Source organism: Cavia porcellus, unplaced genomic scaffold, assembly GCF_034190915.1.
Source record: "Cavia porcellus strain 051 isolate PalLab524CR breed Dunkin Hartley unplaced genomic scaffold, mCavPor4.1 scaffold_12, whole genome shotgun sequence".
Taxonomy (NCBI): domain Eukaryota; kingdom Metazoa; phylum Chordata; class Mammalia; order Rodentia; family Caviidae; genus Cavia; species Cavia porcellus.
In genome coordinates, this window is record NW_026947495.1 from 38,758,002 (window position 1) to 38,783,120 (window position 25,119).

Genomic DNA, 25,119 nt, shown 5'->3' on the forward strand with positions numbered 1-25,119 from the left:
TATTAGCCCTGTAACAAGTCTTTTAAAAGCTTGGGCCTAGTTCCCTCTCTGGAGTGGAAAAGGATTTTTGTGCTTCTGAAGTGGTGCTTGCATCTCCGAAGCAAGTCAAACAAAGAGAAGCTGCAAAATGGGCAGTGATAATGGCACTCTCACAACTGGTCTCATGTTTACTAAGCAGATCTTGCCGTTAGACTTGAAACCTAAGATCAATTCAAGGTTCTTCCACTAAGCAGCCTTTGATTGAGGACTGGCTCATTGCCTGCTAGGTTCTAACCTGTGGTATAGCATAAATTTGGGGCTCTGGGTAAAACCTGAGAGCTTTTAGAAATAAAGGCCCAAGATCTTTTCATGCTCCTTTCTTTGTGAATGATTAGATTACTTTGTATTAATTGAGCAATTTCACAGCCAGTTTGAACAGTAAGTGGCCAGGATAGGGCTCATTGGCTTGTTTTCCTGTATCAAAGAGAGAACACCTTAGGATGTCAGATGGTATTGCTCTTAGTAACAGTCTGCATAATGATGTTTTGATCACACTTGGGTCACATATATGCCAGTGGTCCCATGAGATTATATCACTTAGTGGCATACTCTAGCGTACTTGTACAATGATAGAATCACCTGGTACATTCTCAGAATGTGTCCCACTGCTGAGCACTACGAAGCTGTATCTTCAGCTGGACAAAACTATAAAACTTTCCTTAGAGCACGTCTTAATTTCTGTCGTCATATTAATTTTATGTTTCCTCATGAGCCTTCAGAGGCTCACATATATGTTCTGTGCCCAGTCCCTCCACGTCATGGCCTCTTGTAGCTTTGTGCCAGGATCCACGTTGATTTACCATTTCAGAGTCTTGGTATAATGTTGTATGGTCTGATGCAAGCACCACTTCAGAAGCACAAAAATCCTTTTCCACTCCAGAGAGGGAACTAGGCCCAAGCTTTTAAAAGCAAGTGTATGGAAAATACCAGGATATGGAAAAAAAATACAAGCATATGGAAAATTCTGCATCTTTGACCTGAGAAAAGATCAAAATAAATAAATAAGCAAATAAATAATGCTTACAGGGCAAAATAAAACAAGAGAACTACAGTAAGAGCAACTAGCTGAATATTCGCAAAGGAAGAAAGTACATTTAAAATAGCAAAATTTAGTAGGAGCTAGTAGTTATGAAATCCTTATCCTCTAAATTTGCTAATGTTCACAGTAAAAAGAAAAAGACATTACAGATTCTTATATCCTTTTACTCTAGGCCTCTTAGGGGAATGAAGGACAGAGACCCTCTTTATTCCTGTTGCAAGATTGTTTTCAACATCCTAGAAAGGAGAATATTTGTTTTATTAAAAAAACTCACTGGGCACAGAAATTCAGTATCTTTCTTAGTAACACTATCCCGCAATCTGGAAATTCTTATATCTGGTATGATTCCTTTCTACATCGGCTTATCAGATTTTAGTTAACTTAATATAATATAATATATAATATAATATAATATATATATTAACTTTTAGTTAATATAATATATATATTATAAAAAGCACAAATTTGAGTGTACAGTTTATAATTCTTTTTTTTTTAACAAATGTACATCAAGGTAACCATTGCCCAATGTCTTAGAAGCCTCTCTCTTGTACCCCCAAGGATCATTGTCATCCTGTGTCTATCAACATGAATTAGTGTTACTTGTCTTCGAACTTCATATGAGATCACATAGTGTCATTTTGTATCTGGCTGCTTTTTGCACTGCTGTCTGTAGTTTATTTTTGTTAGATGTAGTAGTTTATTTTGAATAGTTATACACTATTCTATAGTTTGAATATAGCATGTCTGTTTTATCTGACTGTTGATGGATATTTGGATTATTTTCATTTGGGAGCTATTATAAAGTTATTATGATACTGATTGCCATGCTTTTGAGTGAGCGTATGTCCTTATTTTTCTTGGGTAAGAGTAGAATTTCTGGGTCATAGGGATATGGTTTATTTAGCTCTAATAGGTAGTAACATTTTCCAAAATGATAGTAGTAACTGATACTCTTCTCAGGAACAGCTCAGTGTTAGGGTCACTGTTGTTCCTCCCCAGCAGTTTTCATTTTTAAACTGTTTAAATATAGTTAGTCATCCTGTTGGGTACATATCTCTTATCATAGTGTTAAGTTAAATTTCTCTCATGGTTAATGATGCTAAGCACTTTTTAAAAAAAGTGTAGTCAAGTTTTTGCTTAGTGTTTCTTTTTGATTTATAGGAGTTATTCTGGGTCAGTCTTTTGTCAGGTGTATGTATTTTATATATCTTCTCCCATGTTGTGACTTGCCTTTTAATTCTCTTCATGGTGATTTTTAATGAAGAGAGGTTTTTAATTTTAATGAATTTACTAATATTTTATGACCTATTTAAGAAGTCTTTGCCTACCATCAAGTCTCGAAGATATTTGCCTCTATTTGCTTCTAGAAGTTTTATTATTTTACCCATTTGGGATAGAATTTTTTATATAGTATTAGAGGCTAGTTGTATATATAGAAAGAATTGTCCTTTCTCCCACTGTAGAGCCACCTTTGTCATAAAGCAGATGACTGTGTATTTGTTTCTTGACTATCCATTGTGCTTCTACTCTAAAATTTCTGAAATTTTATGTAATCAGTTTTAATTATTGTGACCTCACAGGTACTGATAATCAGTTCTCTAGCTTTGATTTTCAAAATTGTCTTGACTATTCTTGACCTTTTTTTCCCCATACATTTTAGAACCAGCTTGCCAATTTCTATACATATAGACACATACAAACCACCTAGACGTTGTGTAGATGTTTTATTTATTTATTTTTTTAAGAATAGGGAATTTTATTGAAGGAGAAACATACAGCTCCAGGGAGGCAGGAGGGAGCTTGAGCAGGTTGCTCTGTGTGGATGTTTTAAACTTGCAGAATAATTTTGGGAGAGGTAACATCTTTCTTTGTCAGTAGTAGCTGATTTTTATCAATTCTGCTTTTGGAGGGTGAAAAGCCATGCCCCTCTGCCTAGTTTGAGGCTGAATGAAGTCTAGGGATCCAGCAAGGGCCAAGGTTTACCACTGTTGACTGATTTCCAAATGGGATTGTGCTGTGTATCTTTTGTCTACACTGCTATACCCTTCCTGCCCTTTTTGTGCCCTGGAGGGTGATTGGTCTACACTACTGAGTGGGTTCCCTTGCCCCTGTTGCAGTCAGTGTGAAGAAATATGGACAGGTGACTTGAAGGACAAGAGAGAATGAGGTCAGGGTCCTTGTTTCCTAGCTTCCTTCCTGCAGGGTCACAGTGTGCTGGCTGTGCCCTAGAGCAGAGGTTGTTGTAGCTCCCACCCAACAGCTGTTCTCTGTTAGCTCTTTCTCTCTGGGCCTCTGCCAGTCTGAAGGTGATAAGGGTTCCCTCCTCACCAGCGTAGGGGGTACCATACCTTGTTATTTCCTACTACTTTTTTATGCATTTGCAAAAACTCAGATTCCAGTTGGAGCAGGTCATCTGTTTACTGCCAGGATGCTGAGACAGAGAAGGAGGAGGAGGAGGAAGATGAGGAGGAGGAGGAGGAGGAGAAGAAGAAGAAAAGTAATTTTCTGGGCAGTTTTTGAAAGAACATTGAGAGTGAGGACCAGTTGTGCTTACGGTCATCTTGCTGGGTCTCCTCACAAAATGTGCTTTTGATTACACCTTCCAGAATATAGCAGAGGTTCTCCATCTTTCTCCTTCTAGTGTTATTTGGAATCATCAGGGGACTCTTTGTAATTCAAAAAATCAAATCAGTAGTCTGAAAGTGTACTCTTGAACGACAATAAGCCTTTTAACCATGAGTTATTTTTCACTTCATGACTTACTAAGTTGATAAGGATGCTGCAATGTTTGTGCTTGAATCTGAGAAACATCCACAACACTGCCTGAGGACATTAGAAGGTGAGGTGAGAGTGTCAGACTGAAACAGACTTTAAAGTAGTAATAAAATTGCTGCTGTTTGAAAAATTAGAGTTGAAACACCTCTGGGGATAGCAGCCTCAAACTACTGTGAATGAGAGAGAGTTGTACTAATTCTTTAGTGAGTCTTATATTGAAGTTGTTGAACTCCTCTTTTGACAGTAGGTTATTTAGTTGTCTGCTTTAGGAATTATTTTTTGGAATGACGTCTGCAGTGCTGGTGAGGATTACTGAATTTCTTGCACTAAGATAGAAATCATGTCCAGAATATGATTTGATGACAACCGTAATTAACCTGGATCACACATCTGATCATACTGGCAAATATGATAGTACAAAAACTGTTTGCATAGTAAATAAAACAGGATGCCACATGGGGTTTTACTTTCTTAAGCAGTAAGTAATGGTAGAGTTCTGTTGTGATGAATTTAATAGGAAAACCTATTATGGGTTAATTTCTGTGCTAATCTCTAGGTGAATTGTGTCTTCAGTTTTCACTGTCTCCTGGGGCAGCTGCTGGTTTGCTTTTCCCAGTTGCTTCCTGGAGTTGTTGTCTAGCTGCCGTCTGTGTATCATGGAAGCCCACCCTTCCTCCGTCTCTGGCCATGTGCTCTAGGAGGTCACAGCATTGCTTATACCAAGAGCAGCAAAATGGTGGCCATTAAACATGTTTATGCCACATGTTATTTTTTAAAAGTTTTAAATTGGGAAGTACAAAAATCTCAATTCAAAAATCTTGATTTTCCTTTTAATGGATGATCTGAGGAGAGTGGCCCCTTACAAGTAGTGGTGCCATTCATACAGCTAGGAAGTTTGTATGCCTTTGGATGTGAGGAATCTGAGGACTCTTTCTACTGATTTAACAAATGTTAGTAGCTATACTCAGAATTTTCCCCTTACACTCTTAATCACAGAGCCAAGACCATCAAGAATACAGTCTCTGTAAACCTGGAACTGACAGCAGAAGAATGGAAGAAGAAATATGAAAAAGAGAAAGAGAAAAACAAGACTTTGAAGAATGTTATCCAGCATCTGGAAATGGAACTGAACAGGTGGCGGAATGGTAAGGAAGAAGGGGAATGGGGTGGGGAGAAGGAGGCGTGAGTGGTGCTTTCTCTGTTCTGTGACTGCTGGCTCCTGTGAGACACTTGGAATCGTGGTTGATTGAGCTTGGTTCAGTCTTCCCATGACTATGGACAGCAAATGTTTCCTTTTCCCTCACATGATGCCTCACGCCCACCCCATGACTTGGTTGACACACATGGGGGTAGGCAAGTAGCTATTTGCAGGGTTCCCCTAACTACTTCTAGTGAGATCTGTCTGTCTATTACTGCCCTTCACTGTCTTGTCATTTTACTTGAGGTCTGGAAGGCAATGTCTGAGACTTTGTCATTTTATCTGATTAATTTTATCCTCAATTGGGGTGAAAGTCACCTCTTGCTAATACTTGGCCTCCTTGTTTTAAAACCTAATGTCATGCTCTGCTTCTTCAGAGACAGAAATAGAGAACTCCTGAAGAAGCCCTGTGCTAAAACGGAGCCTTTCAGGGTGGTTTCGTGACTAGCTTTCCTTCCCCCCCAAAAAACATTCTCTTTGGTTTGTTCTGCTGGGAGAAAATATCTCAGAGAGCTGACGTACAGTGGGTGGGTGGACAGTGGGTGAGGCGCTCGGAGGGGTTTCCAGATTCAAGTGTAGACATATGTTTTTAGTGACTTTAGCATTGTGGTGGAGGTTAGAAGGTAGAAGCCTTTTTTTGTCCCCTCCCTGAAATAAGGTCAGTTGGTGTGTGTGGTGTAGGGGCCTGGTGGATAGTTGGAAGTCGTCCCCCAGCATCTTTGGTGCTGCCGCAGACCTCAGCCCTGGGTGAGTGTAGAACCGGGTGCTGCAGGTAACACCACCTGTTTGTAGCTGCAGAGAGCAGGAGACTTTGTAATTGTATATTTGCTGCTGCCTTTTGCTAGTAAGGGTGGGTGTCAATGAGCTACTGTTCAATTGAAAAACAATTACATGGCAAATGAGAATTCAGAGAGGATCAGAAAATGACCTAGTAGCCTAAATAACAGGATTCTTCTCTTGTCAGAAGAGTTTCTAGCTGCACATGTGTTTCAAAAGCTGCAAGAATAATTGAATAATTCAGCACCTGGGGTTGGTGGATGATTCCAGGCAATTTGGCAGGAGTAGGAGGGAGGGAGTGTGAAAGGCAATATGGGGAGTGGCTGTGGGAAGTTTTATTCTATTCCTGTAGTTCTCTTGGGTCAGTTCTCTGTGGGGTGGCTGGGACTTTCATTAAGGCCTTTTGGTACAGGGTTGGGGGACAGGCCTTAAATGCATTGTGCCCTAGCAATTAACCTTGCTCTTTTCCAAACTTTCCCATGTCCTGCCAAGCTCTAACTATCCAGTTCTCCTCCCATCAGTGCTGCCCTCTGGGGTCTGCCCCTGCCTCGTTTGTCTGACTCACTGCATGCCAAGATCTTCTTAGGCATCTGTTGTGCTCTTGGCCTTTTTGCTTGGCATAGTTTTAACTGATAATTCCACTCACCTACCTTGAAAATCTAATCAAAAATTTACTATTTTCTGTGCTGTTGGGTGAGATTCTGTGTATACCCTTAACTTACATAATTTAGGAGAAAGTAACACATAGTTTCTGGCACATAATACAGCTATAATAAATGTGTGTTAAATGAACTTTATTTAATGTGGGTGCTTGACATGAAAAGGTAGGCAGTCAGATGTGAACTCTGCTCTGAGCAGGGAGGTAACTTCAGTCACTCTTGATGATGTGTGATGACGGTCTGTATTGCATACTAAGAAAGGGAAGTATGTAGTGCCAGGAGTAATTACAGCTGAGGACCTGACCTCCAATAAGAAGCCAGTGAAAGCTTCTGGAATGAGCAATAGAAATGAGAATCACAGCTCTTAGCTGGGTGAATTAGGAGATGAGGGGCGAGGATAGAGATGCAACTGAGAGGACTTAAATAATTTATAATAACTGAGGGAAAAAGGACAGTGTAGGGGTGTCTGGGGCCTGAGGTGGGCTTAGAGTAGATATGGGTGGTCCCAGCATGTCTATACACAATCCTCATCTAAGATTTCGTCATTATCTTTGAAGCAATGAGAAGCCATTTCTGAAAATCCAGTGATCGGGCTGGATTGAGCAGAAGAAGTACTAAGGGGTGAGATAAGGGCCATTGAATTGAGAGACATGGTAATAGAAGTAGGAGAGATGAATGGACCTGAGAGATAATTTGGGAGGAGCAATGAGCAGGATTTGGTGAAGAATTAGGTATGGGGAGACAGTTGTCAAGGACGGCTCTGTGGTTTTGGTCTAGGTCAAGTTGGAGGAAGGGTAGAACCTGAGACCTAAAACGTGGGAGAAGAGCTAGGCTGGGGGTGAGGGACACAAGGAAAGGTGTCAAGAGGTAGTAGCTGGGGAAATTTGAAGAAGGAGTTAGATTGGAGGTCTCGTTGCCTGAGCTGGAGAGAGAAGGTTGTGCATTGTCAATCTTGATTGATGACTGAAGGCACAGACAGGGGTGAGGGCCCTGTGGACCATATGGGAAGTGGATTGGAAGGAAGAGAATAGGGAGAACCCCATCATTCCCATTACTGCATCACCGCTGAGTAAAATGGGATCAGGGAAAGGGATTTTGCAGATCCCTCCTTCCTTCCAAATTAACGCTTGTATTTTAAAGGTGAGTGTTCTGGGGCGAAGTTCTTAATGCAGAGAACCTCTGATGATAAAGCTGTCAGGTTGGACTGAGGTGCTTAGGGGCAGTGAGGAGACATGGAGTGACCCTCGACCAACCGTGAGTGCAGAGCTATCTCAAGGATTAGCTGCATAGCACTGATGTGTAGTGGGTGTCATGCATATAACACACCAAGCCAGGCTTTCTGTTATCTTCCCAAGACTGGGCGATTAATCTTTAGCAGTATTCCTGCTAAAGAGGTCGGATGGCTCCCTCAAGGGGATCCATCTCTGGTGGAGCTGGCATCTGATGTGAGGGGGGCTGGACTCCAAGTTTATTCTCTTTTGTCATGAGTACTGCTTGTACATGGAACTAGCATTAAATATTTGTGTGTGGGCCAGTGAGGGGAGTCTGGAAAGTTCTACCCTAAAGAAAGAGGAAACTGGAAGGCCTGCAAAGACATCCCATATGTCAGTTCTGATTCTTCATAGCTGAAGTCATGAGTGGATGGCTGGTGGTCTAAACTAGAAAGTGGGACATGGTAGGGGGGTAGAGGAGAGACAATGCCCTTAACTCAAATCAGAGTAGTAGGGTACTGCCATCTTGCTCTTGAAATTACACACACACACACACACACACACACACACACACACACACTCACACACACACACACTTCTAACATTGTAGGCTGTAGCTACTTAATTTACACCAATGTTTCCTGAGTATTTATGTTTCCATGTTGGGGGCTGAATGAGTTATGAAGAAGCCTTGTTAATTCTTTCCCAGGGAAGGAAATTTCTTCCCTTACATGATGTGCTTGTACTTTAAGAGTGTCACTGCTGTCTTTCAGCTGTCAGATAGCAAGGAAGGAGGGTAACAGAGATGGTGTGTGTGTGTGTGTGTGTGTGTGTGTGTGTGTGTGCATATGCATGCTTGTGCTTTTTCCTACTTGTCATAGAGAATGAGGTATCAATGCAAGGGAAGAAGAAATCAGTTACAATAATGAAGGGAGGCACATCTGATCCAATTGGCAGTGACTGGATTGGGCTAAGGGAGGGGCATGCCCATTGCATCCCTATGTGCCCTGTCTTTTCTTGATCCTCATCTATACCAATTCTCAGTCCCTTATAGCTTGATGCATGCTGTGGGGTGAATGTTTGTACCCTCCCAAAATTCTTATGTTGAAATCCTGCACCTCAAGGCGATGGCATTAGGAGATGGGGCCTTTGGGAAATGATTAGCTTATGAGGACCACAGTGCTCATAGGAGGCCCAAGGGACCTTGCTTTTCTCTGTTCTCTGTGTATGTGAAGACAACGAGAAGACACCATCAGCAAACCTAGAAGAGGATGCTTACCAGAACCTAACTGTGCTAACACTCTGTTTTGGGATTTTGGCCTCCTAAAAGGTGACCTGTGAATATCTGATGCTTAGAAGCCTGCCCAGGCTATGGTACCTTGTTTTAACCACCCCCACTTGGAGAGGCCAGTGGGCTACATCTGCATTTAGGATAGGCAATCTTTTCTGTGGGGCACAGTTGAACCTTGATCCTCAGAGCCAGGCCTGTGTATTCTGCCCTAATCCTTATTTCATTTCTAACATTGCTATGAAGACAGGCTAGCTCTGGGCATGTGTGTGGTGGCTTAAAGAGAGCCAGCCATACTTTGTTTTAATAAAGGAGGCAGGAGAAAGGCCAGTGGCCTGGTTTAGTACCCCAGTGTGCCAGTTATTGTCTTTGTATTCTAAGTGACAGACATTGACCTTGCCCAGGTTAAACAGAAAGAGAATGAATTACAAGAATCAGAGTGAGATCAGGGATACAGCTTAACAGAACAGCATCTGCCTGGCAAGCATGAGGTCCTGAGTTCGATTCTTGGTACCAAAAAAAATTTAAAAATGAAGAACCAGAGTGATTCACAGAATAAAAACAAAAAACCACAAATAGCTGAGGATTCAGATTTGTACAGCCAGAAACTGAAGTTGACAGGCAACAGAAACAGATTATCAGGTCTCATGGGTCCCTGTCTGAAATGTATCCTCTCAAGACATTTTTTTCCTATCCTTGCATTTTAAATGTTGGCAAGCTGGAGGTCCAGGATAGAAGTGGGAGTACTGTGCTTGGTGGTTTGTTGGGTGGGGAAAGACAAGGCACATTGTTAAGCTGTCTGATTACATCAACATGCAGTTGAAGGAATAGTTTCTCAAAAGGAGGTTGAGGTATTGCTATGAGAATGGGCATTGGGTGGCTGAAAAGTAACAAAGGTCCCCCATACTGTGGTAGTGACATATTGTGGGCTTGAATTAAACACCAGCTTTCATCAAATCAGGAGGATCTGCTGGCACTTGACCCTTGTGGAAACATGTTCACTGGTTTGCTTAAGGAACAGATAAGATGGGTGGAGTGGGTCAGTTACCAGAAAATGGACTTCTTTTAAATTCTATTGCATTGTTGATCATATGTGTGGAGAGGACTTGAATTAGATAGCTGGATTCTGGTGCATTGAGAATCCCATCTCACTCCTGCCTTCTCCATCAAGCAAGCTCTTGACAGGACAAGGCGGAGGAAGTGTTACAGTATAAGGTTGTGCCTTGCAGAGGTGGCCAGGTCCAGTGTTCCCTTGGCTACCAGGTCATTCTCATTGTGTGCCTTTCTCTGATGCTTTGAATTTTGCACTAAAAAAAACACAACCTTTTTTTTGGGGGGGGGTTTACCGGGTATCGAACACATGACCTTGCACTTGCCAGGCAGGTGCTTTGCCACTGAACTAAATCCCTGACCCCCCAAAAAAACATTTTTATAGAAGTTTAATTCAGAAAAAAAGACTTGAAATTTGAGGCGACAGGAGAACTGTGACTGACATTCTGCTATATCTGTAGTCTCTTGTCTTGAATAATTAAATACAAGATTAAACAATAGAATGAATGCAGTTTGCCACATCTGTGGAAATCATGAAAGTAAATGCTTTCATCATGGGCTGAGAAGGCACAGAAGAATGGGTCATCTCTAATGCAGACTTGTTTTCCAAGTTCAAAGCCTGCCAGACTGGCCAGGGTTGACCAGTAACTAAAAACTTAGCGGGGTTCTTTGGAACTTTAGAACTTTCATGGTATGATTAGCTCTTTTAACATTAAATCTATAGAATATTCTGCCCCCTCTTGGATTTATGATTGTCATGTATTTGCAAAAATTAGCATCTCATTCAGGACATCTAATTTGCTACTCCCTCATTCTTTGAGATCGCAACCAAACAGTAAGGAAATACTTCTATCTTGGAGAGCTTTTTTTTTTTGGTAGATTGTTCAAGAAGTCATGAAAGTAAAGAGAGTATAGAGTCCCAGGTGACCAGGTTCTTACAAAATTACTCTAGATGGGATTAGAGAATGTTTTAAGCTGCTTACAGTATTTTTAGTAGCTAGGGTGAAGGATGCAATTTGCATGCAAAATCATCTCATAAAGGAATGCTTTTTTTTTTTTTGAACCTCACATTTATGTAATGACATCTTGTGACCAGCTGCTCTTACCCATCTGGCAACATAAAGATTTCTTTTTAGTTTCTTTGATACAGAAATTACTTACCATTAGGTTTTGCCACTGGGTCTATTTAATTGGTATTAAAACAGAACACCTTGTTTGCCAGATCTATGGTGGTTTCTGGCAGAAACTGTGAGTGACCAGCAAATCTCTGCCCTGGAGTTGTGGAGAGAATGCAATTACCTTTCTGTGTTCTCCTGAGCCTTTAGGAAACTCAACTTATGAAAAGGAAAACTAGCTTGTTGCTATTTCATGTGTGAAATTTTAATGAATTCCTGGCAATCTAATGGTTTTCTTTTACACACACACACACACACACACACACACACACACACACAATCTATTTTAGAATTTTCATCTAATAGACCTAATGAGAATTTTTGATTACTCTGTCATTCTTGTCTATTGCAATTGATGGATTTCAATTTTTTTGCAGAAATGTTGTTTATGCTCTCTGGAGATTTTCATTTTATAATTAGAATGCTCTGCACGCCTGATAGGTATGCTCTGAGTGAATGCTCCTGTGTAAACACAAATCTTTTTAGTCCTTAAAACGTAATTACATCTGACAATAGTAAATGCCAGGATGCTTATCTAGAGAAGGGGAATGTTTCTGGTGTGTGTTGGGGGGAGGCTTTCCAGGCTAGAAAATAAGATGCTTTACAATATTATAACCTCTTTCCTTTAGACAACTGCGATGAGCCTCAGGGTGAAAGAAATCTGCCTTTCATGCAGAGATAGAGAATAAAAATAGGTGCTGATCTTCATTTGGTGTCCCTTTCTCCTTCTCCCACCACACACATCAGGGTGTTATTCCTCCAGGGTTAGTTTGCAGCTGTTCCCTTAAGTCAGTTATTCCAAAATCACCTTGTGGGTGCTCCTCCGGAGACTCGGGCCACTGCAGTGCAGGGAATATGCTCGATTAATGTGGTGAGATTGCCATGGAGACAGATTGCCTGGTGTCAGGTCCTGCCTGGTGTTGGGAATTTACAGTCCGCAGACATCTTTGTGAGCTGGACAGTGTAGTTACCAGGGGCACTTTTGGAAATCATTTTCTTGGTTCTTTCAAGGGCAGTGGTGTTTGGGAGAATGGTCCTTGGTTCCTCTCTGGCCAGGAGCTGTGCTGCTTTTGTTTTGGCATGTTGATGCTTTGTTCTGCTCTGACGGAGTGGCTGCTGCAAAGAATAATCTTGATTGCCTGACCTTTAGAATGCAGACTCACAGGGACTGTTACTTAGGTGTTGCTTTGTGGGAGACACGTTGGTGCTTTGGTTCAGAGAATCGTGTGAGAGAAAACAGAAAGTTGGCTCATGGGTTTCAAACATTGTTTTTATTAGTAATAAAAGTAAGCCTGAAAGGGACTTACATATATATATCATATTTTATTTTTGGAACTGAGGTCCAACCACAAAGGTATTGTGAAGATGCTAGAAATATTAATCTCAGAATAGGAAAAATTTATTTACCAAGTCTAAAATGTCACACATTGGTCAGGGAAAAGAAGGGGGAAGAGACAGACATTAAACAATAACACCTTTTATCCCTTTTATATATTCTGCTTTCATTTACTTTTAGAACAGTCCTATGATAAACCCATTATTATTTCCTCTCCTTTACAAGAAAGCAATCAAGAGGTTAAACAGGACATGAATTTGTGATTAATCAAACCTGTAAAAAGATGCAGTTTGACTTTAGCATCCTGCCACAGCCCTGGGGATGTTTGTAAGAATTCATTGGTCACTTTCAGGGTGTCCTGTAGCGGTAGCACAAGTACAATAGGCCTCTGTAATGTAGGGCATCTTTGCTTTTTGGTGATGGGGTAATTCCTTAGCACAAGCAGAGGGCAACTTTCTGTAGCTTGTGGTTAAAACAGGTTATTTGCTGCTATGTCAGCAGTGCATCCTGACCAGGTAAATAAAAAAGCACACCAGGAAACTTCTTAGTTCATCCCAGCATCATGATATTACTGCCACTCTAGCCATTAGGAAGCAAAGAACGTGGGAGGAATGTCTTATTTTTTATTTCCTTGGAGTGAATAAGCCTTTGGATAATAGTCTGGCTGACTTCCGGTTCAACACAGTTAGGAATCCACTTTAATCATGCTTAAGCTAAAAGGTCAGCTCAGAAACTCAGAAAATACACTGGGTTACCCTGTCCCTGTACCTGAAAAATTAGATACGAGTAAAAAACCAAGTGCCAAAATGTTAGTGGTAAATTTTTCTGGAGAAGGAACAGAATTAGAAGGGATGGGAAGGGCTTTAATGTTTTAATGTATGCTCTGTATCACTTGAGTTACTAAGAATGTGTCCTGAATAATTTGTGTGGTTAGAAAATTATCCCCTCTCACTCTGAACATTTATAGCCCATAGGTTTCATAGGCTGCAGAGAATATAGATCCTTTAATTGGATGAAATCCAGTGTGCATGCTAAGGCTGTTGATGGATGTTTTAAGGCAGGAATTGGAGTTGAATGAAATATTGATTTGGTTTTGGCTCAGTTCAAAGGCTACTGTGATATTCTGATTTAGTTTCAGGTCAACAAATTTAGAAAGAAGACTTAGGTATAATACAGTTCCGTCAAAAAGGAAAGGGGGATGCTTAGTTTTTATTTAGCAAAGCAACAGTTCATGTGAGATGTTGCTTCCACTTGCTGCTTAAGAGGGATACAAAAGTGAAACTTTTGGTGTTAATTTTGCTTGATGTGCAGACCTCTACCACATTGTGATTGTACAGTGAAGTAATGGAAGCATAAGCAACAAACCTAAGCCACCACATAGTGTTTTGTTTATATTGAAAGTAAATTCACAGTGTTCAGATGAGTTCCTTGGAGCATGATATACACTGTTAATGAGGGTACAGATTAGGATCTCAGTTCTTCTGTTTTTCTTTCTTTCTTTTTTCTTTTTCCTTCTGGTTCAGGGCAGTAAATGGATTTTATGGGCTATGAACTTGGGTGAGGCCTAGAACATGGTGGATACTCCCTTGCTGTAGTGATATGAATGTGTCGTTGATGCTAATCACTGTAATGGAGAAGTGTGTTTGAATTGGGCTTGCTTTTCAAGAAAACAGTGGAGAAACTCAATTGGGCCAAGTGGTTTTCAATAAATTCCATTTCATGAGCTCTGTGTTTGCAAGATGATTATCTTGTTGGGAATAGCCATTAGCTAACTTGAGAATTGCAGCTTTTCCTCAATTTACATCGTTAACTTTAGCAGTGTTTTCTTTGAAGAACCTAACAAACTTTACTCTGTGGACTGAAAATGATATGTAGAATTTCTGCATGATATTCTAGATTGGCTGTTTTTCTTTTCCTGGGTCTACCTGATATCATAGAAAATTATTCTATTTGAACTTTTCAGAAGAGCCAATTAATTTTAACTTTCTCAGGGAGAAATTGGTGGTAGAAAATGCACTTTCACATCACCAGTAGAAGTCCTTGGGTTTAGGTTGCCCTGACCTTCCTCATGCAGGCTCAGAGATCATCCAGTTTTGAGGATTTGATGCCTATGGTGTTCTGTTTAAACAATGGTAATATGAGCCCCGATTTGGCTGTTTCTATTAATAAGATGGCAGCATAATTCATTGGTAATTAGGATGTCTCAGAGTTCTGTTCCCCTTTGAATCAGTAACTAGAAAGGATGTAATTCTAGTAAAGCCCCAGCATATTTCCTAGCAAAAGCAAAGTAAATGCACAAAACTTGAGGCATCACTGCAAGTTGGGTTACTTAAGAGCTTGTGTGGTTAGTGAAACCAGTTGATTTAAGTTATACATCTAAATAGAGGGGGGAATCTTCATTAGTCTAGTTGTGGCCAATTAACTATGACTTTTCTCATCAAAAAGAAAGAAGGTGGACTTTCACTGTATATCACAACTCTTCCATGTGTCCTCTGTGTAATTTTTAGCGGTAGTGACTCTTTTTAGAACTTTTCCTGGAGGATTGCATGCTTGATTTCTTTAATCTTCAGCTCCTCTTGGCTGTTTTGCAGGAGAGGCTGTGCCCGAAGATGAACAGATCAGTGCTAAGGACCAAAAGAATCTGGAGCCCTGTGATAATACACCAATCATAGACAACATTGCTCCTGTCGTTGCTGGCATTTCTACAGAGGAGAAAGAGAAGTACGATGAAGAGATTTCCAGTCTCTACAGACAACTGGATGATAAGGTCTGTAGCCAGAAGCTTGTAATCCTCTCTTATACACCCCAGATAGCATCAAGCCCCATGGAACTGTTTAAGGGCTGTGGATCAATCTTGATACATATATTCCTAATACTGATCTTTGCTCCAGAGTGTACAAACTCAAGAAGCTTGATTCATGTGGGAAAGAAACCTGCATGGAAAATTGATTGGAAGTTTAATTGAAAGGAGCTTAGTTGAGACAGAAAGACTGGTCCTATTTAGAATCTTTATTTCTAGAAATTAGGCTGAGCTGATTATTACAAGGGAATAGAATTGTGAGCATGTACGTGGCATTTGTTTATGTCTCTTTTCTGTCTAGACCAATCCTACTATTAGAAAAATCAACAATGCCTGATCTGTTGATGATTTCTAAAATTTGAGTGAGTTTAGTCGTATAGCCATGTGATGAGAAGCTAATAGCAGTGCAGACTGATGGCCTTACTTCATCTGGGCAGTTCTTTTCAGTGTAGATCATTGGATGAAGTAGTGTGAACATGCTAATTGGAGATGTTTAATTTTGTGACAGACTTTTGGAGCTCAAACAGTCATGGAAGTGTGCAAGTTGGATGAGAAATACAGAATAGACCTTGAAAATGTTGCATTAGGAATAGGAAATTAAATTGATGTTTTATGTCAGCTTGTCATATTGCCCTTAGAATATTATAAATTTTTCAGTTCATTTCATCAACTTTCTGGTATTTTTAGTGTAATCTTTTTCTGCTGTGGTTTAGCTTAGAGTGCTTGGGGAGCCCTCTGACTTGGATGAAGCAGGTTGGTTATATTAATGTTGCCATTAATCTTACAGTCTTCTCTCTGTGACGCCCAGAGACTACTTACTGTCACTTTTACAAGCTGAATGTGACTGGTACCTTAACGAAGCTAGCTCTTGTTTATACTGTGGGAGTTTGCATATTAACCACAACATTAAAAGAGGTCACCCTGCCTTTCTGAAAACACATTTAATAAAATATTCACACCCAAGAGAACTGGGTCACTTGTGCTTTGTATTCTGGATATACTGTTACCTTTCAGTTCAATCCAGATATTTTACACAAAACTTTAAATTGAAAGAAAAAAGGAAATCAATGGTAAGTTAACAGTTTATTTGATTCTTAATTTCTTCAAAGAACTGTTACTGTTTAAACAACAAATAAAGGCGATATGCATTTTTTTCTCATTTGAAAATCGATGGACTCATTTCTGTTAATATATAGAGAGTATTGGAATTGGCATAATTTACCTTGGTTTCAGAGGAGCTTTCATGAACTACTGAGAAAAATTTCAGAGAGTCTCATTTTGAAATGTAGCAATGAACTGATCTGAGAGACTGTAAAGTGCCCTAACGTATTCAGCTGTGGCTCAAGTACTGTTTTTAGAGTCTCCATCATGACAGCCAGCTCGGGTATTTTCTGTTATTTCATTGTCCTGTAGCATAGGCCTTGAGAGTGTGGTAAAGCATACAGTTCTAGGTTAGCATTTGCGACCCATTCTGCAGGGACTCTGACAGAGTGAGAGAAGATTAAGCCTTAGAGCCTTGGCCTGAAGAGGGCATCAAAGCCAGTGACCTGCTTCAGTGACATGGGCTGTCTGATTGTGTCTGATCTACTTCATTCTTATGTGTCTTCTCAAAGATTCTAGACGATATCTTCATGCTTCTGGTGATATAGGGAGTTTCATGCTTTGGGAATACTCAAGTTGGGATATGGTGTCTTCATAGGCCGCTGAATGGCAGGGCTGAAGGTATTCAGGAGTAGGTGAGACATTAACCCAGGGTGGATACGTGAGTTTTCCAAATTCACATTGCCTCCAGTACAGAGCTGGAGTGGGGTCACAGCTCTTCTGACTTTCAGTCTAGTGCTCATCTCATTTTGACCTAAACCCTTTAAATGAGGAATTGATCAACCCCAATGAATCTTGCCAGAGAATGGTGGGAGAAAGAGTACTTGTTTTCTTCCCAGGTGCCCCTGTGTCCCTCTTTGCTGCCTCTCCAAGGGTCTAAGGACAACTGCTCTCCCAAGGCAGTACCATATGATGGAGAAACACACTGTGGCTGGCTGATGCTCTGTCCTGGCTGGCTGTGCTCTCTCATCCGAAGCATGAGACTTGTATCTGTCACTTCATAAGATGGCAGTGGGGATTAAAAGTCTCTGCATATAGCAAGTGTTCTATAAGTATTAGCTTCTTCTTTTTTCATCTTCTTTCTGGGTCTGTTTGCTTGAGGGAGAAGCCACATTAAAAGGTTCCTGAATTGGTGGTGGCACTGAACAGGGCTAAAAGCAGAGGTGTAACACAAATTGGTGTTGGTATTGCCTCTCACTTGTTCCTAGTGATTTTTCTGATACTATCCTACTATTGGAAATCCAAGATAAGTGGAAATATAACTTGATTACTTATTACACTAGTTATTGCAACAAAAATACTTTAATAATTAAAGCTGATCAGTGACCTTTTGACAACCGGGGTTATGCATGTATCTTCATGTATAAGGAAATTAAACTACTGAATCATTTTCTGAAAAGTACTTTGAAATCTGTTACACAATGAAGATTTTTATTAGTTGACATCTGAATAAGCTCGTCAAACATGTCTTAAGAGACTCACTAGACTGAGTCCATACAGAATAGATGGCATGCCTTGTCCTGAAAGGTTTGAGAAATTAAAACAAAAACACATAGTAAACTATCCTAATTCTGTAAAAAGTTGCTTTAATAAAGGGTAAACATAGGTTGGAAAATGTCTTTGGCATAAGTCACTTGTGTCCTTATAATGTAACCTTTATTCTTCATCTTTCCCAGGTTGGACTAGGGGCCTTTGGTTTTTTGTTTTATCTTCAAAATCCCAGCTTGTCACCTGTCAAGGAGGAAGCCTGAATCTTCAGGCTTTGAAATGAGCACTGTATAAGAACAAAGTGTTCATGCCACCATTTCCCCCCTCATTATTTCTCTACTTGGACTGTTGTTCATTGTCCCAGGGGGAGAGATGGTGGCTCTGTAATGTTAAACTCCTTGAGTCTTTTATGTTAAGTCATTTAATATTTATGTGCTGAGAAGCATAAACACAAAATTGTTCCTGGTAACTGACGTGCTAAATCTATAAAGTAGAAGAGAAAGTATGTCTTACAAAATAGTCTGCTATTGGAGAAGTACTTTTTTTTTTTTTTTTTTTTTTGGTTTCACTCTGGTGTGATTTCCCTAATTCTCCTGCCAGGAATCTGATTTAAGGAGGAAAGTCATCAGTGTTTTATAAGAACATTCATATAAAAAATTCAGTGAAAATAAGATCTCTACAATGGAAAAGGAGACACAGCCTATTCTATGGATTTTATAATGTTCTCACTCTTTGCAAAGCACTAGTTTGTGACACTGAGTTAACCTGATTCAAACATATGTGTATATGCCACTGAACAGGCTGGGCAATGCATGGCAAACAGATTGTGCGACCTCAGCCTGCCCCCCTTACCTGACCTGTGGAAAAGGCAGAGGGCATCGGACAGGGGTTTTTTATGGGCTGTTGATGAGAACATCTTGGCAGGACCTGACACAGAGGAATTGAGTGACACAGAACTGGATTTGACTCTGCTTGGGGTGTAGATCTATAAAGTGTCATAAAATGGAATTTTTCTCCTATTGTTAATGGGAGGCATGTGGAAGCCAGACTCTCATTTTTGACAGGCTGTGCTTAAAATTTCATTTAAAATCATGAAAATATTGCAGCAGAGACCGAGTTTTCATGTTTTAGGCATGGTCACCTGTGCTGGGGAGGGTGGTACTGGGGGAGGTAGAGATGTTTGTGCTGGCAAGAGAGGTGGGCAGGGACTTGCCTGGCTTCTGGCAGCAACACCTGGTGATAGAAAGTGCCGGGGAGAGCACACTGCCTCTCGCAAGTCAGCGACATCCTGAGAAGAAGCATTAACGCTGAGCACCCTGACCACCTTCAGACTTTTCAAAAATTGGTGAGAAAATTAATTTCCTGTTAGAGGGAGACCTGATAATGCCAAGATTAACTCTCTGGTAAATGAGTTTCCAGTGTTCCTAAGTAAAAGATTTGACGTGGAAATGGATGGATGTTTTCTATCATGTGGCAGCATGCCTGGTCACTGGTGTGTTTGGGACATCACATTATCTGGGACATGAGTATATTACAGTGCAGATGGTTAGAGGTTCACCTGATTATTTTTTGAATTAGGAATTCACTGTTAGCATCTTTGTACAGTGAAGGAAATCTCCAAAATCCCTTTGAGTTCCCATGCCCCGTGTCTCTGATTCCTAATATCTTGTGGTTGATATCTTAGTGTCCCACTATCCTCAGGAGACTAGTACATTCAAAATGACATAACTAACAAAAAACCTAAACATGATATTTCGTTTCAGGATGATGAAATTAACCAACAGAGCCAGCTGGCTGAAAAGCTAAAGCAACAGATGTTGGATCAGGATGAGGTAAAGAATGCAATACATTTTTTCTACAAAGTTCTTTTATTACTCTGTGTTCAATGTTTGTTCTAAAAATTTAATTTGCAAAGAGTTTTTTTTCAAAATCACTCAATCATTTGGAAATTTCTTAGTAAATTTCCTTTCAGTGCCTGTTAAGAGCTGATTTGGGCTGAATTTAGAAAATAAATGTCTGACTTTGTAGAGTTCTGGGGTTTTTGAAGTAAATAGCTGCTTGTTACCTTAGTCCTGAAAAAGCAGAGACCTGTATCTTGGTATTTGGGCAAAAACATTTGTTCCTCCTCATCCCTAGTGCGGCTGTGTGACTGTCTTGCCTCTGCTATCAGCCGGGTTTGGTCCTTTACAGGGACCATGTTCTCTTGCTGTCCTATAAGGGAAAAAGAAAACCCAAAAGTAAAGTCAAATGTAAAACATAAAAGAGGTGAGAGTAATGAGAACAGAGGCCCCTGCTGCATGATACCCTATATATTTGATACCCTAAAAAGAAAGCAAATCATTTCCAGTCTCTCTTCATGGCATTTTATTACATTGTCTTGCCAAGTATTTCACAAACAGGAATCTAAACAAAGGACAGTGGACCGATCTATCAGACATTCATAATTAGTAATCCCTGTGCTGAGGATCATCTAAGCATTTTTCTGTTTTCAGTGCTTTCTGCTTCGTTGCTAAAATGCTTTCATTTGGGTCACATGAGGCGTTGAGAGCAGATGGCTTGGGTTGATGTCCCCAGCCTCAACCCTCCATAGGTGTAACTGTCTCTGTAACCATTTCCTTCCTCTCCCGTTTGGTCTCTGTTCCTCTTCATTTCTTCAGTGCAATGGTTATGCCCTCTGCCAGACATTTCCCTTGGTAACATTTGGTGTTAGACTCAGCTGTATACTTTTAACTGATTTCTGCTTGAGGTTTTCCACTGGTTTAGTGTTTTCTGCCCTTGGCCTCCCATTCTAATCCTTTGCATCCCCAACATTGGTACAGCTGCCTGAGATAAACTACCTTTGTGTTATAGGTCAAAATCTTTTAACAGATTTCTTTTTTTATGCTATCAAGGTATTATATGTTTATTATAGGAAAATCAGAAAATGGTAATAGGAACAAACATAATGAAAACATCCATAAGCTCAGGTGTCTATGTTTAACTAGTATTAATGTTGGAGTATCTCCTTCTTTATATTCATGATGCACTTCAAGAAAAAAATGATTGATTGCCCTTTAAATTCAGTTTTGGTTAACTTTAAAATCAACCTGTTTACAATATGAAATGCCAATATTTTAAAAAGCTACTTAAGTAGTTATACAACCCTCAGAAATGATTCCAAATCTTTTGTTTGCAATGTAGAATAACTAATCAATGTACAGTATACAGTGTACAGTGATTTTTGATGTATAATTCATTATTTGACTTAACTATATACAGCTTTAAACCGAAAGAAAAAAAGGAACTGATTTTCATTGTTTACTTATCTTTGTTTTGTTTTGATTGTTTAGGACTAGATTTTTAAAGTAACTTAAAAGTAAATCTAACATCTGTAATATATAGTAAGGAGGGTTTTCCGTCATTTTTAACATTTCCAAACTGCTTTTTTATAACTGGTCTTTTAACTCTTTTGGATAGAGACAAATGATAAACATTTTAAATAGCAGATTCATTGTTTTCATCTTGTCCCATTCCCCCAGCTTCTAGCTTCCACAAGGAGAGACTATGAAAAGATACAGGAGGAGCTGACCCGTCTCCAGATTGAAAATGAGGCAGCCAAAGACGAGGTGAAAGAAGTTCTCCAGGCGCTGGAGGAGCTGGCTGTTAATTACGACCAGAAGTCACAGGAAGTGGAGGATAAGACGAGGGCCAATGAGCAGCTGACAGATGAACTGGCCCAGAAAACGGTTAGAGTATTTTATATGTGGGGGTGGGGCTTCTTTGCTACCATTTTTGTATTTGTATCGATGTTTTTTTGACAGACACTGTGCAGGCAGGCAGTTGCTGAATGCTTATTCTTTGTTAAATTTTGCTGCATTCTCTGAGGTTGATTAAATCATTGAATAGTTTCTAGGAGTGACTTTTGTCTACTCATTCTGAAGCTGCATATCACAACTAGTTTACATGCAGGGAATTTATAACAACAGTAGGGTTGCCATGTAGAAAGTCAAGAGAGTGCAAACTTTGGAGCCAGAAACATCTTGCTTAAAATTTTGACTTCACAACTCTTCAGCCTTAGTCAAGACATTGGAACTTCTTGAGTACTGACTATTCTATCTCTTAAAAAACGGTAATAACATGCTCCTTGGTAATAATATAGTGTGAGGATTAATGATGTTTTATAACGCCCTCAGCACTGATCCGTGTGTGTACTACATCAGTACAGAAGCCTGAAGTGTTGTTATGATTAGGTAAAAGTGAGCTCATTCCACAAAAGGAATGAACTTCGTTCTGGTTTATAGCGTCTTGAAGGAAATCTCTACCTTTGCCTATGCTTCTTGCCTTGATTATTACATTTAAGAGCCAGGTACTAAGCTGCCCCAGTTTGTTTGCTGTCCTGTTTTAATCCAGGGTTTCGTCTGCACATTTGCTGATTTTCAGATTCTCTCAGTGAAATATGTGGCAGATTTTGCACAGCAAACTGGGTCAGGCAGCAGGTCCAGTGAGCACTTGGCAAGGCGGCTGGCAATGGGCCATGGCATTTTCTTCTCAGAAAGTGGGCGGTGGTAAAGCTAGGTGGCTGTCACTCGTCACCCTTGGCACCTCTGCCCAGTGGACTGGTATCCAGTGACCACAGTTAGCCTGCTTTGCGACACACATCCAGTCCTCCTGGGTAAGGAACAGCAGCAGATGGGGCAGGAAAGAATGATTTACTGACCATGGAGCTGATGGGAGATGCTACCTGCTTCTATGGATTTAAAAACTTGAAATAAGCAATTGACAATGCCAAACAAAACAAAATAAATCCATTCAGAAGTTACTTAGGAAAGGAGGCTTGAATCTTTTTAAATGTTCCCTGTAGGAATCTTTTAACTGCATTCTGATATTTGTGTCTCAAAATAATGAAACATTTTCCAGAATACATTTATTTTCTCTCAAACCAAAATATTATTAGACTGCTAGAGGTACTATTTTTAGTCAGATCATTAAAACATGCGCTAGTGAATTAGCTACATGTGAGAGAATTATATAAAGGTCTTTAAATTAAACTCTACAGCTTTAGGAGTAGAGGAATTATTTCTTTGTTGTCTAAATTTATACTAAGACATCAAAAGATGGCTTTTCTCTTGATGTTAAGAGTTCGTAAAGATTGGGCTGGGGATTTAGCTCAGTGGCATAAGCGCCTGCCTTGCAAGTGCGCAGTCGTGAGTTTGATGTCTGGTACTGATAAAAAAAAAAAGAGTAAAGATATATACTTTTTAGTAATATGCATGAAAGGTAGAAAAGAGATAAGTTTGTTAAACTTTGGAAATAGAACTTTTGCTGTATGCTTCTCTGGGCCGTGTTAGCTCAGATCCATTTATTATTATGAAATAGGTCAGAATTTGGAAGTGGCCCAGAGACCAGGTTTGCTTGAGAGGGGAGGTGGGGCACTCGTAGCTATGTTAGACCCTGAGCTGAAACAGGGTGAACTGAAACAGCATCTGGCGGGCAGGAAGATGTAAGTAAATATACACATTTCAGGGCTCCTTTTTTGGATTTTATTTACTTTTGGTAATTTACTTCACTGATCTGGAAATTATCACCTGATATGTAAACATATAACATATCTCTAGATGTGAAATAACTTATCGAAGAATGCAATATTACATTGTAATTTTCCTTGAAAGGACTCATGCTGAAGTCACAAGAAAATGGTAAAAGAACTCCATCCTACACGAAGCTACTATACTTTGTCATGTTGCATGTTTGAAATTGATGGGCAACCCTTTTAATTTGTGGTTGGAATTTGTTTTTTCAGACTACATTGACAACCACACAGAGAGAACTGAACCAGCTACAGGAGCTTAGCAACCACCAGAAAAAGAGAGCTACTGAGATCTTGAACTTGCTGTTGAAGGATCTGGGGGAAATAGGTGGAATTATTGGCACCAACGATGTGAAGACCGTAAGTTGGTTACCCCTACCGCTTCCTGTTCTATACCTACTCCGACTGTTGAGTGATTCTGAGTTTGAGTTTGAGTTCTCTGAGTTTGGCACTGTGCTTTGCATGGTCCACGTCCTGGGAAATACTGGAATGAATGAAAAAAGGACTGATTGAATGATTGAGTATTGGGCTGAGGGTGAGAAAAATAATTTGCATTTTGAGTTTGTGGACTGTCTTCAAATCCTGGTTGGCTTTACGTAAATTGGTTTATTCCTCAGACTTATGTGCCAGTGTCACAGAAGTTTGGAGTTGAATTGCTTAAGCAACAATTACAGTCTCAGAATATCACTTGTTTTCCTTAAGAACCCAAAGCAGTGAAAAGTCTCAAACAAATTAATACGAATTAGGAAAATGTGTAGCCGCAAATAACAGGATTTTAACAGTGGCTTAAGAAATAAAAACAGGTTTCATTATCCACAATATGCAAAGTCAAGAATGCTGGTGTTCAGTGTGATCTTCAATGCCTGGGACTTCCCTGCAGACTCTGAGGCTCCACTCTAGACCTGCTGCATCAGAATCTGCATTTTAGCAATACTCCCGTTACAGTTCCAGAAGCAGATTTTGACTCAGTGAAGTGACTTAATAGTGTCAAGCGCTCAGCCATTTTCTCTGTTTCATTTCTGCTATCCATATCCTGTTATATAAAAAATATCCTTAGGGTTTTGCATCATGGAAGCAAGACAGCTGCCATAGTATCAGTCATCACATCCACACTCAGTCCCTTCCTAAGCAGGCTGGGCTAAAAAGGCTGACTGCTTCCAGCCAGGAGGGACCTATATCCCATAAATCCCTAGTACACATACCTCTGTACATCAGTGGCCAGAACTGGATCCATGACCATACCAAACTGTTAGGCAAAGTAAGCTGGGGAAACAAAAGAGAACTGGATCACGGTAAATGCTCAAAATGATCGTTGTTAATCCCCTGGAGTTGTGTACACTGGATTCCCTGATGGCAAGGAAAAGAAGTGGGGAGAATGAAGGTCGGGTGGAGTTTTCCAGAAGCTGAGACTAGAGGGAAAAGAGAAAATCAAATACTATCAGTGAAGAATAGTTGACAGTTTGCTACAATATAGAGAAGTCATTGCCAGTAACCACAAAAGTAAAGTGGAGCCATTTTTTAAAAGTTTTATTGAGGTATAAATTATATAAAAATAAATCTCACATTTTAAGTAGGCAGTTTGGGAAGTTCAGACATATATGCATACGCATAAAA

General features: G+C 40.0%; 1 protein-coding gene across 2 annotated transcripts in view; it reads left to right on the forward strand.

Moving 5' to 3' along the window:
- Positions 1–25,119, forward strand: part of Kif5c (kinesin family member 5C) — a 162,924-nt gene that overhangs the window by 93,333 nt on the left and 44,472 nt on the right. For both annotated transcript variants that reach the window (XM_005007702.4, XM_003478704.5), the window contains exons 11-15: positions 4,853–5,001; positions 15,142–15,317; positions 19,703–19,771; positions 21,458–21,664; positions 23,719–23,865. In XM_005007702.4, coding sequence (XP_005007759.1) covers positions 4,853–5,001; positions 15,142–15,317; positions 19,703–19,771; positions 21,458–21,664; positions 23,719–23,865 — 748 coding nt within the window. The remainder of the gene's footprint in view (positions 1–4,852; positions 5,002–15,141; positions 15,318–19,702; positions 19,772–21,457; positions 21,665–23,718; positions 23,866–25,119) is intronic.